The sequence below is a fragment of the Diabrotica virgifera genome, chromosome 3 (genome assembly GCF_917563875.1).
Source record: "Diabrotica virgifera virgifera chromosome 3, PGI_DIABVI_V3a".
Lineage (NCBI taxonomy): Eukaryota > Metazoa > Arthropoda > Insecta > Coleoptera > Chrysomelidae > Diabrotica > Diabrotica virgifera.
The window spans coordinates 258,054,726-258,067,895 of NC_065445.1; the positions used below are offsets into that span (position 1 = coordinate 258,054,726).

At 34.7% G+C, this 13,170-nt stretch overlaps 1 protein-coding gene across 2 annotated transcripts in view; it reads left to right on the plus strand.

Annotated features, from left to right (window-relative positions):
• Positions 1–13,170, plus strand: part of LOC114329661 (putative ankyrin repeat protein RF_0381) — a 44,480-nt gene that overhangs the window by 18,805 nt on the left and 12,505 nt on the right. Inside the window, exons 7-8 of one of the 2 annotated variants that reach the window (XM_028278842.2) lie at positions 1,763–2,084; positions 2,386–2,490. In XM_028278842.2, the coding sequence (XP_028134643.1) occupies positions 1,763–2,084; positions 2,386–2,475 (412 nt within the window). In that variant the 3' untranslated portion in view covers positions 2,476–2,490. Of the gene's footprint in view, positions 1–1,762; positions 2,085–2,385; positions 2,491–13,170 lie in introns of those variants that run through there. The other variant, XM_028278841.2, reaches the window with a different exon arrangement.

Genomic DNA, 13,170 nt, shown 5'->3' on the forward strand with positions numbered 1-13,170 from the left:
TTTTTTTATGGAAAATCATTTCTGTTCATTTGATTAAATCAATAATTTCAAGTTGTTGACAAAAGAATTCACTGCGATAATTGTTTTATTTTTTCCCTGCAGTTCCAAATTAAGGAGGTTCAAATGATTTGCTAAATTTGATACGAAAGCCAGATCACTGAGCCATTTTTTCGTTTTGAGTAGATTAAGTAGATGAGTGTCGTCTCCTCGTTCTTCTAGAAAAGAAATTATTTTGGGAAGTAACTAATGGAACCTACCTAAAAATTTTGCACGGCTCAACTACCTCACATCTGTATGTCGAAATAAATCAGTGTGTTCCGCAGAGTCACTTTAAAAAGACGTCGTTGTAACCTTCGCACTCTGAGTAAATTCCCAATTTTTGTTGTCATATTTATTACTTATGACATCGTCGACCATATTTAAAATTTTGGAACAGAAAACTTACTGGTGAATTATGCAATGAAATGAAAAAAAACGACGAAAAGTCGTCGTTAGCTCGACATAATGCAACACATTCATTCTTAACGCCACTCATGGATGATGCACTATCTATTGTAATTGCATTATGTATTGTAATACACACTAGTTTGTAAATCGGTAGCTCGTATTGTTTTACAAAATTTATAAAAACGTATATATCTTCTCCGCGAGTTTTTTCTTTCACATGCATCATTGTTAACAATAATTCTTCTTTAACCAACATATCAGAAAATACCATCTGAATGAAAATACACAACTGGGCGGTATCAGTTATATCGGTTGACTCGTCAAAATGTAAAGGAAAGTCTATACACTTAATAATATCACTTTTAACTTTGCTTTCCAAATCTTGCCCACGATTTCGATACGTCTTTCGATAAATGTTTGGCGATTTCGATAACTGTTGGACGTGACAATCGGACTTCTTTGATAGCAGATATAATATCTGTTTTATTTTCGAAGTCTCCAAATAATACATTCGCAGCTTCAATGAATGTTTCTCTCATTACTTCTCCGCTTTTAAACGGTTTTTGTCCCCGTCTTTTCAATTTGTATTTTTTCCGTGAATCGCGATCGACTTCAAAAACTTTGGTGATCGACTGGTCGATCGCGATCGACCATTTGAGCACCGCTGCTGTAGATTAACATTACACGATCATGTAAGAACAGATAGAATAAAAGAAATGATGAAGGTGGAGACAACATTAATGGATACGATAGAGAGAAAAAAACTATCCTGGTACGGACACATGAGAAGAATGGGAGAAGAAGAAAAGGGATCAATATAGCCATGAACAGAAGAAATATAGAAATAGATTCGTGGCAAAACAGAAAACAATAGCGTTCGAATTGCGATAAACGGCCTATGATGCTGTAAAACAGTCGCTATATATATACTAATGCCATACTCTGTATTAGAGTACAAAGACTCGTTTCATACAGGTTCTCTGAACCGCAAATTTGAATATTTTCCTAGCGGTGCCTTTTGATATTGTCATATCTGGGTTAAACAGAGAACTTGAATCGAGTCGACTTTCATTTCACTTATTCCCCATTAGAGGGCGTTCTAACCATACTACGGTATAAACAGTTTTATTTTGTACCGAGAACTATGGATGTTTTGGTGTAAATTTGTCTTCTGCAGAGCGTCCTTGAAAACAGGTAGACCTAGAAATAATACTATCGGGGGATGGCAGGAGACAGATTTAAATCAAAACGAACCCGTAGATTTTCCTCTTATACCAATCACAGATGTCTGTAGATGAAATATACGCATTTTTAGGTATCTACTATCCCGTGGTGCGGACGTAAACGCCTCTAGTCACATAGACGGCAGAACAGCGCTACATGTATGCGTCCAGGACGTCCGAGAAGCCAAAAGTGTCTATCAACTGGTGGATCTGCTGGTGAGTCACGGGGCTGACATGAACGCGCCCAGTTATCAAGGCAACGTGCTGTTTTATTCCATCATTTTGGAAAATCGAATAGCCGCCGCCGCCTTGGTGCAACAGGGAGCAGATGTGAACCTCAGGGACGAACGAGCTTATGTTGATAATTTGAGTTTGGCGAAGAGACATGGAGATTTGGAACTAGTCAAATTATTGGTACGTATCTCTGGAATTTGAAATCAAACATTTTTTTAACATCCGATTTATTTTTTTTTGTTTTGTTTTCTGGCCTTGATTTAGAAACTTTAGCCACGTAATTACATATAAAATTAGTATTCATTCATACAAAATTGTACAGTATACCCTTATAAATAAAGAATAATAAAAAATCAAGCTTACAAATAAAAATTTCTACTTACTATGTTATTAAATAAAACTATGCTAATTATTTTTTTCCCATTTGTTTAGAATCTGTAATACTGATTACAATAAGTAAATTGTTTAATTTAAATTATAGGAGACTTGCAGGAGACTGTCCAGTGACAATAAGCTATTACATCATAATTTTAGTAACAAAATTATTTGTGACTCTCTAATAAATGTGTAAAATAAATTAAAATTTTTTTTTTAATTAAAATATTGTTGGTAGATCGCTAAGAGTGTGGCGATCTGTTTGCCTGCGGTCTCATAAGGTTCTTCGCTAGCCTGTTGGGGTGGTTTTACAGTCGTATATCGTATTTTTGGGAGTAAGTCAATTTCTTCTTTGACAGTCTTGATTAGAATATCACGATTAATGTACCTATTCATTTGGCATTTAACACGGTGCATTTGTGATAATGCGGAAGGTCTTCGATTTGAATCTCTCCAGGATGTCGATATTGGATCTCGATGCAGATCCCCACAGTTGGATCCCATAGCTCCATATCGGCTTTATCACTGACTTGTCTACTAGAAATTTATTGTACAATCACAGTTGTGATCTTTTTCCTATCAGCCAGTACATTTTACTGAGTTTCAGTCACCACTGTTTTCTTTTCGTGAATATGTGTTTTTTCCATATTAATCTGCGGTGCAATTGCATACCTAGGTATTTTACATCATCCATTTATTATAGTATGTACTTGATTTAATGAGACAATTGGGCATATACCTTTTCTATTAGTGAACGTTATATGTACTGACTTGCTTTCGTTTACTTTAATTCGCCATGTTTGTAACCAAATCTTTATTTTATCGAGGTTTGTCTGGAGCAGTTGCGAGGCGATGTACGGGTTTGAGTGAGCCGCAAGGATTGGCTGTGTCGTCTGCATATGTGGCTGTGATGATGTTTTGACTTGTAGGAAGATCTGCTGTAGAGAACTGGTTCAAGGACACTCCAGAGGTACCCTGAGGTACTCCATCTTTGATGGGATATAAGTTAGTGCACTGATCTTTTACTTTTATAAGGAAATGGCGGTCGGAAAGATAGGACTTGAGGATTAGAAAGTATGTATTTTTGTATTATATGGTATACAGCCAACTACAGGAAAACTTTTTCATTGTGGATTTTTTATTAGAAAGTAGTTGAGAGGAAGGACTTGTCTTATTTTGTATAGCAGGCTAGACTTTATCAAAAGGCTGCAGAACAGTATTTCTTCTCTTCTAAGGCTTTGCTTATAATAATAATAATAATATAATAATCTGAACATCGAGGCCATGGGCGACAACGATATGTATAAATATCTTGGAGTAAAACAGGCGCGGAAAATTGACCATAAGCAAATGAAAACTGAGATAACTACTGAGTTTATAAGAAGGGTAAAACAGCTGCTTCGTTCACAGCTTAACAGTAAAAATTTGTTTAAGGCACTAAACACCTACGCTTGTTCCGCGCTTAGCTATTCATTTGGTATTGTTAAGTGGACAAAAACGGATATAGAAAATCTTCAGCGAAAAGTACGAACACACCTCACAAAGGCACAAAAACACCACCCTAAAAGTGCAGTAGAACGAACAACATTACCCCGGTATTTAGGAGGAAGAGGACTTATGGATATAGGTGAGCAATTAGATAAACAAATTGCTAATTTAAGAACTTATTTTCAGATGCAGGCTGAGACATCTACTCTACACCGCGCAATTTGCGCAGTAGATGACACAACACCGATCAAACTGAGGGAACCAGAAATGCGCATAAACCACCTTACTAAGGACGAAAAACTGCGCACCTGGATGGGTAAACCTCTGCACGGGCGACATCCCAATGAGGTCAGCCAAGACTATGTCGACAATACAGCGTCGAACTATTGGTTGACATCAGGAAAGATGTTCCCTGAAACGGAGGGTTCATTACTGGCCATTCAGGATCAGGTTATACCAACCAGAAATTACCTGAAATATATCGTCAAAGACCCTCAGGTTCAAAACGACAGATGCCGATATGGATGTCAAGCCCAAGAAACCATCCAACATATTACAGGGGGCTGCCAGGCATTTGCTGCAACTGAATACAAGGAACGGCATGACGCAGTGGGAAAAATCCTTCATCAAGAGATAGCTAACAAGCTGGGACTTCTCCAAACGGACCATCTCCCATATTATCAATACGTTCCTGAGAGTATGCTTGAGGATGGCAACTACAAGCTATACTGGGACCGCAGTGTGCTCACAGACCAAACAGTGGCACATAATAGACCAGATCTCGTACTAGTTAATAAATTAACAAGACAAACAACACTAATTGATGTGGCGATACCTAACAACAATAATCTACGTAGTAAATTTACTGAAAAGATCGCCAAGTATAGAGATCTGGAAATTCAAATACGGAGACAATGGAGAATGCAAAGTACCCAGACGATACCTATTGTTATGTCTACTACTGGAGTCATTCCGAAGACCCTCCTCGAAAGCATAAAAAAGCTGGGTCTCAATGAACATATTTATAAGACCATGCAGAAAGCTGTACTACTTGCGACGGCCAGAAGTGTAAGAAAATTTTTGGGAGATACACCTGCATTCCAAGTCATCTAGGGCTCGATAACACGGAAAGAGCCCCACCAGAGCTCAATCCTTTTGATACCGTAGGTATCTGGGATGAGTCAATTTTCCCCTCAGCGGGAGTGTGAGCCGTATGGCTAAATAATAATAATAATAATAATAGAGTTTATTTGTGCAACCTAGTACATAATAAATAAACCCAGTTTCTCACTGAAGTTGTTAGTCACATGGACTACAACTTGTGCGTGAGGGTTAAATTTAGATTATAAAACAACATGAATTTATCTTAAAATTTACAAAAAGGATCGAATATAATCTTGTTCATTCTTGTTCATTCATCTGTCTTTAAATTTGGGTTCCTATTTTCACTAATTCAGTTAACGTTAAATTTAACTTATGGAATTGCAAACTCGATGAATTTGTTCAGTGGTAGTATGTTGTTGTGTAAATCCAAACTGGTGGTTGGGTATTAGCTGATGTTTCACGAGGATTGGATGTAATCTGTCTAGTAGTAGTTTTTCAAAAACCTTTAGCATCACTGAAAGTAGACTGATAGGTGTCTATAGGATTTAACTTCTTTTACAGGCTTGCCTGGTTTAGGTATTGAGATGATTTGTGCCACTTTCCACCAAAGGGGATACTAACCAGTTCTTAAGATTGCGTTAAAAATATGTGTCAAATATTGCACTCACAGAACTGCTGCCGGTCCCAAGCCCGGATAAAGGAGGAGGGGTCTACAGCCAGGTTAGCACCCTACTGATAGACGTTAAAACCATAGCTCATAGAAACAGGATTATGCCTCGGAACAGGAATGATTTCATTACGACGACCAACGCGAGAAAAAGGACAACGAATTTATGGAAAAAGAAAAATATACTTCGCATCGGTACTTGGAATGTAAAGTCTCTAAACACAAGAGAGCAGGAAATCACAAAAGAGCTTGTAGAAAAAAATATACACATATGTGCACTACAAGAGACAAAGAAAAAAGGAAAGGGTCAAATTATGCTGGATGACTATCTGATGATTTACAGTGGTGTTGCAAAGGATACAAGAGCCAAGGAAGGAGTCGCACTGCTAGTTCACAGAAAATTTGTACACCAAGTACAAGAGTGCCGATATATCTCCGAAAGAATAGTTAGTGTAAAAGTCAAACTGGATGTCAAGCCTCTGAACGTGATCTATGCACCTGATCTATGCACCTGAGAACAACAGGGATGCCACCATGGACGTATAAACACAGATGGACTCAGTTATTTACATAAAATTGTGAAGCCAAAATTATTTGAATAGGTCACAATCTAAGCACCTTCACATGTTGTCACGTATTTTTATTAAAATTTCTTATTCGCGTATCGCTGAAAATGTTACTCTTTTATGTCGTGTCTACATCTATCAGATGCTATCAAACTAAAATAATAATTTTTCAGTTAAACTAATTTACATATGAATTGTAATTAAAATATCAAGTGTTCATATCATTGAATAATAAATATCAACCAATTATTGTATTGTAATTATTGTATACGTAGAAGCACTGAAACTATTAATAAATGGCAACGGTGTTTACATTTCTGTCTACAAACGTCCATGTCAAATATTCCATGTTTGTTTACTTTTTAAGCTAATTGAGGAAGAGTTGTTTTTCGCTATTTTGGCTATATTTTGAGCGATATTTTGTGAAAAGTGAAATAAACATACATAATAATGGTGCTACAGTGTTGCATTTGCAAAAAAACTAAACATTTATATCCGGATCTTTCATTTCATTTTGTAAGTACTGGTTATTTACATTATAGAAGGATGAGGAAGTCTGTTTACATTTTGAAATATGTCTTTCATAGGCGTACCATTGGGTCCTTCATATTAATGTATTGAACAAGATATTAGTTCATTAAATTGTATAGATATTTTTAAATTGTAAGTAGACATCATCTGATTAAAAAAGATCTGTTTAGTAGCTTTTTAATTTGATATTTCTCATGAATTCAAATAAATTAGTGAAATTAATAAAAAATTATTTATTTTTCTATGTAGGTTTCCAAATAATATTGACGATCGAACTATTTGGGTAGCAAATTTAGGAGAAAACATAAAGATTTCAAAATATTCCCTAAATATTTATACAAAAAACCATTATCCCCTAAAACAAAAGAACAGTTTTTCAGCTATTTACATGTTCTTAAAGAATATATAATCAATCTATCCTATGGGTTAGTTAATATTTTAGAAACTAGAAGAAAAACTGGATTTCTAGGTTTTGTTGTCTGTAAAGAGAGTCTGAAAGGTCTATATGATACTTATTTGGTGAAAAATAATAATTTACAATATAATCTAACGTATAAAATTTCTCAGGACCATCAAGAATTATTTTTTGCTGCTGTGAGGAGTCGTGGAGGATTCAACAATAACCCTACCGCAAGACAATTCGAAGGAGCATATAAAAGATTAATAGTTCAGTCTGAAATAAATGCTGGGAATACAGGTAACATCATCAACTTTGATGCAACCTCAATACTGTTTTGTGGTAGTGGACAAAAATTGGAAGATGATATTAACAACCTAAATTTTCTAAATTCCTCAAATTGGTGTTTGTGGATGATATTGTCTCTTATATTTTAGGTTTTGTTTCAAGGGGTTTGAGTAATATCATAACATGTGCTAGATGTAAACAATTATTATTTGATGCAAATGATGAAACTTACTCTAAACTTCAACAGAGAAAACAGTATAAAAACCTTTCAAAAGCATCTTTTTTGGTTATTAAAGCTTGTAAGGAAGCTGAAAAATATTTCAGATTTTTCAATAAAACATTAAATATCTACAACAGACGAGCTAAAACCCTTATGAATATTTTGATTAAGAGGAAACAGTATAGACAAGGCGGAAACGGCGGGTTCGTTGGGAAAAATATTCCCATGAGATATTTTTGCATAATCACATTCGTGAGACATCCCAGAATAAGGTTCAAGAAGTCGCCCACGAGAAAAGTGGGCCAATTTTTTTTTAACAATTTTTTTTTAATCAAATTGCAAAAATCAGTATTTTTGGCGCGGACTATTTTTTTTTAGATTTTTTGGACCATTCTGGACAAAAAAGGTCTCTTACAATTTTTCTCTAAAGTTGATCTTTTTCGAGTTATAAGCAAGTTAAAATTTGAAAAACGCGAAAATGGCCATTTTTAAGACTTAATAACTCGGTCAAAAATTATTATTTTGAAAGTCAGAAAGTGACTAAATCAAAGCTTAAAGTCGCCGTTACATGATCCTGAAGAAATCTGTGTCATTAATTTACTACTAAGCTGTTATTTTTAATTAATAACAATAAGTGGTTATATCGTCTTGACGCTGCTGTAAATGTGAATGCGAGTAAGATGCACAATTGGACTGCTGGAATGGCTTCTCTCTCGCACTCAGCATTTACAGCCCCGCACACGTGCATTGCGCTTATTATTATTACTTAAAAATAACAGCTTAGTGATAAAATAATGACAAAAATTTCTTCAGGATCTTGTAGGGGGGGCTTTAAACTTTAATTTAGTTATATATTGACTTTCATAATAATAACTGTTAACCGAGTTATTAAGCCTTGAAAATCGCCATTTTTCGTTTTTTTTTTCAATTTTAAATTGTTTATAAGTCGAAAACGATCAACTTTAGAGAAAAATTATAAGAGACCTTTTTTGTCCAGGATGGTCCAAAAAATTAAAGAAAAAATTGTTCGGGCTAAAAATATTGATTCTTGCAATTTGATTAAAAAAAAATGTTAAAAAAAAATTGGCCCACTTTTCACGTGGGCGACTTCTTGAACCTTATTCTGGGATGTCTCACGAATGTGATTATGCAAAAAAATTTCATGGGAATATTTTTCCCTTCGAACCCGCCGTTTTCGCCTTGTCTAGTAGCGATCAACAGGTAGCAAAAACGCGTTCCAAGATTGCGGCTGTAATTTTAAATATTTTTTCGAGATATTTGGCACACGTATTCGTAATATAATAAATAATGGCGGTACAGAGCCCAATTTGAAAAATATATTAATATGTGGAAATTACTCTGTAATTAAACACAATATTAATAAAACGAGCCTGTACCGCCATTAAAAAGAACAAAAAAATACACTTTCTTCAAATAAACTTTTTTATCCGATGCCTAGATTTTGTGTCATTTTGGAACTACTAATGAAATAAAAAATTTTTTGTTATTTCTAGCGATATTTTGCATATAATTTAAAATAAGATATTATTTATTTAAACTTAAAGTATTTTACACATTTTCTTGTCATTGTTTTTTTTTGTATAATAAACGTTACTTACAAGGAATTACTTTTAATTTGATTTTGTAAAAGCTTCTAGTTAATATATTTTCCTGTTCGAGTCAAAAAATACGATAAATTTTACTTGAATTTGTAATTTAAAATCGCGGTTTCGAAAGCGGTAGTCCGAAAGTCAGACTACCGACGTCATCAATTGCGACGTTGCCTTTTTCTCTTCATGGCTTGTAAAGTAAAGGTGGCTATGGCTGTGCTAAAAGAGCCACTTTCACGCACGCATTTCGTTTCCGAAATATATATATTTTGAATAGATTATAATACATGCAATAAACTAATATTTAGATATTATTTACTAATTTATTTCAAATTTATCTTATTGTGTTCATGTTTTAATGAAATTAGCGCGATAATTCGATGAAATAAAATTATTTTGACATAATATTTAAAAGTCAGATCAGTAGACAATTACAATGGTTTTGAATCGTCGTCAGGGAAACCAATATCGTCGTCGTGGTAACCCATTATATCGAAAGGTTTGTTTTGACAACCTTGTCAAAGAATTAATTTGTGTATTTTCACTTCTAAATAAAAATTGATATAACTCTATTTTTTGTGGCTTTTTTCCAAACGTACGGCTCTAGAAAAAATATTGTTCCTAACTCATGCGGAAAGTGTCTTCCCCGCACTCGACTGCTTGCCCGAACTCCGCTATCGCGTCGTTCGGGTCAACGGCAGTCTCGTGCGTGAAAGTATCACTTTCCGCACTAGTTAGGAAAATAACTATTGTAGCAGAAATCCTTACTTTGTCAAAATTAAAAAAATATGTTTTAGTACATTATTAATAAATATAGGTATGTACTTTAATTTGACCAATGTATGTTTTTTAATTGATTTGTTTTATCGTAGTATTATTTGATACCTATTAAAAAATTAACTTGAGCTTGATTGACTATATTGACATTATATTAATTTTAATATCAAATAAAATTTTATTTTATTTTTTCTATAAAAACGTAATTGTTTTTATATATTTATATATTTATTTTATATATACGCTGTTTTTTTTTAATTAAATTCTTTGAACGTATTTTTATAAATTATTACTACTTCCAATTATTATAAACGCCTGAATTATTATCCCCACGAGTAAAAATTCAAGCACGCTTATGCTCATTGAGGAAGCGTCACATTCTATCGATACCCGTTTTACTCCCCTTTACCCTCTGGCCCAGGAGTAACGAAGCTTCAAAACAGTGTGTATTCAAGGTATGGTATTGCTGAGTCCATCTGTGTTTATACGTCCATGGATGCCACCATAAGAGAAAACTTCTATGAACACCTTCAGACTGTAATAAACGAGATCCCAAATGATGAATATATAATCATTATGGGTGACTTTAATGCCCGTGTTGGCAATGACACAGTTCCGGGAATAAAACAACGATATAATGAAAATATCAGAAATGAAAACGGAGACCTTCTGACGGACCTCTGCAGCATAAATGAAATACGAATTAACAATACATTTTTCCCTCACAAAGAACAATACAAATACACTTTTGAAAACACTAGAGGACAAAGATCTATGATAGACTATATTCTGTCGAATAGAGAGTTACACCCGTCTCTAATCTTGGATGTAAGAGCACTAACATCAGCAGAAATAGGAAGCGATCATAAATTGGTATTGTGCAAAATCATAATGAAAACACATCTATGTGATAACAAAACAGCAGAATACACCACCAAGATTAAAGTCGAAAGCTTACAGGACGACTCCACCAGATACCTATTCCAAAAAAGACTAACGGAAAAAAGCAGCAACATGTATATCACAGAAAGTGACGGAGTCGAAGAAAGCTGGGCAAAAATTAAGTCTAATATCTTAGCCTCAGCCAAGGAAGTTCTTGGTGAAAGAAACATTAATAAAAATAAATCGCTTCCAAGACGAAGAACTCCATGGTTTTGTACAGAAGTGAAGGAAAAATGTAAAGAGAAGAAAAAAGCGTACCTAAAATACATGTCAACTAAAACACAAGAGGCATACGATAATTATAAGACCATAAGAAACGAAACACATTCAGTAGTAAGAAGAATAAAAAACGATCACTGGGAACGTTTTTCGAAAGAAATGGAACATGATTTTTATGGTCTCCAAAAGGAAATATGGCGCTTTATAAGAGGTCAAAGAATGGAGGTAAAGGAACTAATAGAACCAAAACACATAGAAAAGGATACATGGATTGACTATCTAAAAAAGCTTTATGCAGAGGAAGAACAAATAATGCTAGAACCGGAAACACCAGAAATTACCACAGATGAAGATGTTAATATAAGTGCACAGGAAGTACGAAAAACACTCGAAAAGCTGAAGAACAGAAAAGCTGCAGGTAAGGATGGAATACCAAACGAACTACTGAAATATTGTGGAGCAGCAATGACAGAACAATTAACAACATTAATTAACAAAATCATAAAACACGGTAAAATACCGGAAGAATGGAGAACGAGCGAACTAATCCTACTATTCAGAAAAGGAGATAAAAAGCAGCCAGAGAACTACAGAGGTATCAACTTGTTAAATACTACCCTAAAACTTACAACTAAAATCTTACAAGACGTAATGAATCAGAGGATAAGTTTAGCAGATGAACAACAGGGTTTTTGTACTGGAAGATCGTGTACAGATGCAATATTCGTCATAAAGCAAATTACTGAGAAATCACTAGAGTATAATAGACCAGCATTTCTATGTCTGATTGACTTAAAGAAAGCATTTGACAGAGTAAGACTCAGGGATGTAATCCACCTTCTGTATAATAGAGAAATCCCTCTAGATATCATAAAAACTATTGAGAACATCTACCAAAATAACAAGATGGAAGTCAGAATAGATGGACAACTTACAGAACCTGTAGATATAGGCAGCGGAATAAGACAGGGAGACTCATTGAGTCCTCTGCTTTTCAATTTAATCATGGATGAAATCATCAAAAACGTCAACAAAGGAAGAGGATATAGAATGGGAAACAAAGAAGTAAAAATACTCTGCTACGCAGACGACGCAATATTGATAGCCCAAGATGAAGATAGTCTGCAAAGATTAGTCCACAGATTTAACATAAGAGCAAAAGAATTCAATATGACAATTTCATCTCAAAAAACTAAAACTTTAGTAATCAGTAAAGAACCAATCAGATGCAAAATAGAAATTGATGGTATCAGTATTGAACAAGTAATGGAAGTAAAATACCTTGGAATTACATTGTCAAGTTACGGAGACCTAGACAAAGAAGTGAGAAATCAAGTACAAAAAGCAAATAGATTGGCAGGATGCCTTAATAACACTATATGGCGAAACCGACATATTAACACTGAGATGAAGTCAAGAATTTATAAAGCCAGTGTAAGACCAATAATGACATATGCATCAGAAACAAGACCCGATACAGCCACAACACAAAGACTACTGGAAACGGCAGAGATGAGAGTACTGAGAAGAATTACATGAAATACACTGAGAGATCGAAAGAGGAACGAAGATATTAGAAGACAATGTAACGTACAGTGTATAAACGAATAGACACTAAATAGAAAAAAAGAATGGAACAACCATATAACCAGAATGGGGGAGACACGTGTGGTCAAAATAGCACGAGATAAATCACCAATCGGCAGAAGAAGTATCGGCCGACCGCGCAAAAGATGGAGCGACAACCTTCCATAGAGGTATCAATCCGCCAATGAACAAGCAGAATTGCTTATAAAGGGGAAGAAGAAGAAGAAATATTGCACTCCTTTCTTAGGACGTACTTTTAGCATTCTTGGGGACTTTTCTGATTCAAATCTGTTTTTGCATGCCGCAAAAGACGGACGTCTGACCTTAAGATGATTCGCCAACGCACTATAGGTGCACTATTACCCCAGGATGTGGGTGAAAAAACGTGATATAATTCAGGAATTTTTGAAACCTATCAGGTGTTGTAAAGGACGATGCCAGGAATAACTTCTACTAAAATGTGACCAAAAATATTGTGAGCTTTTTTTTAATTGC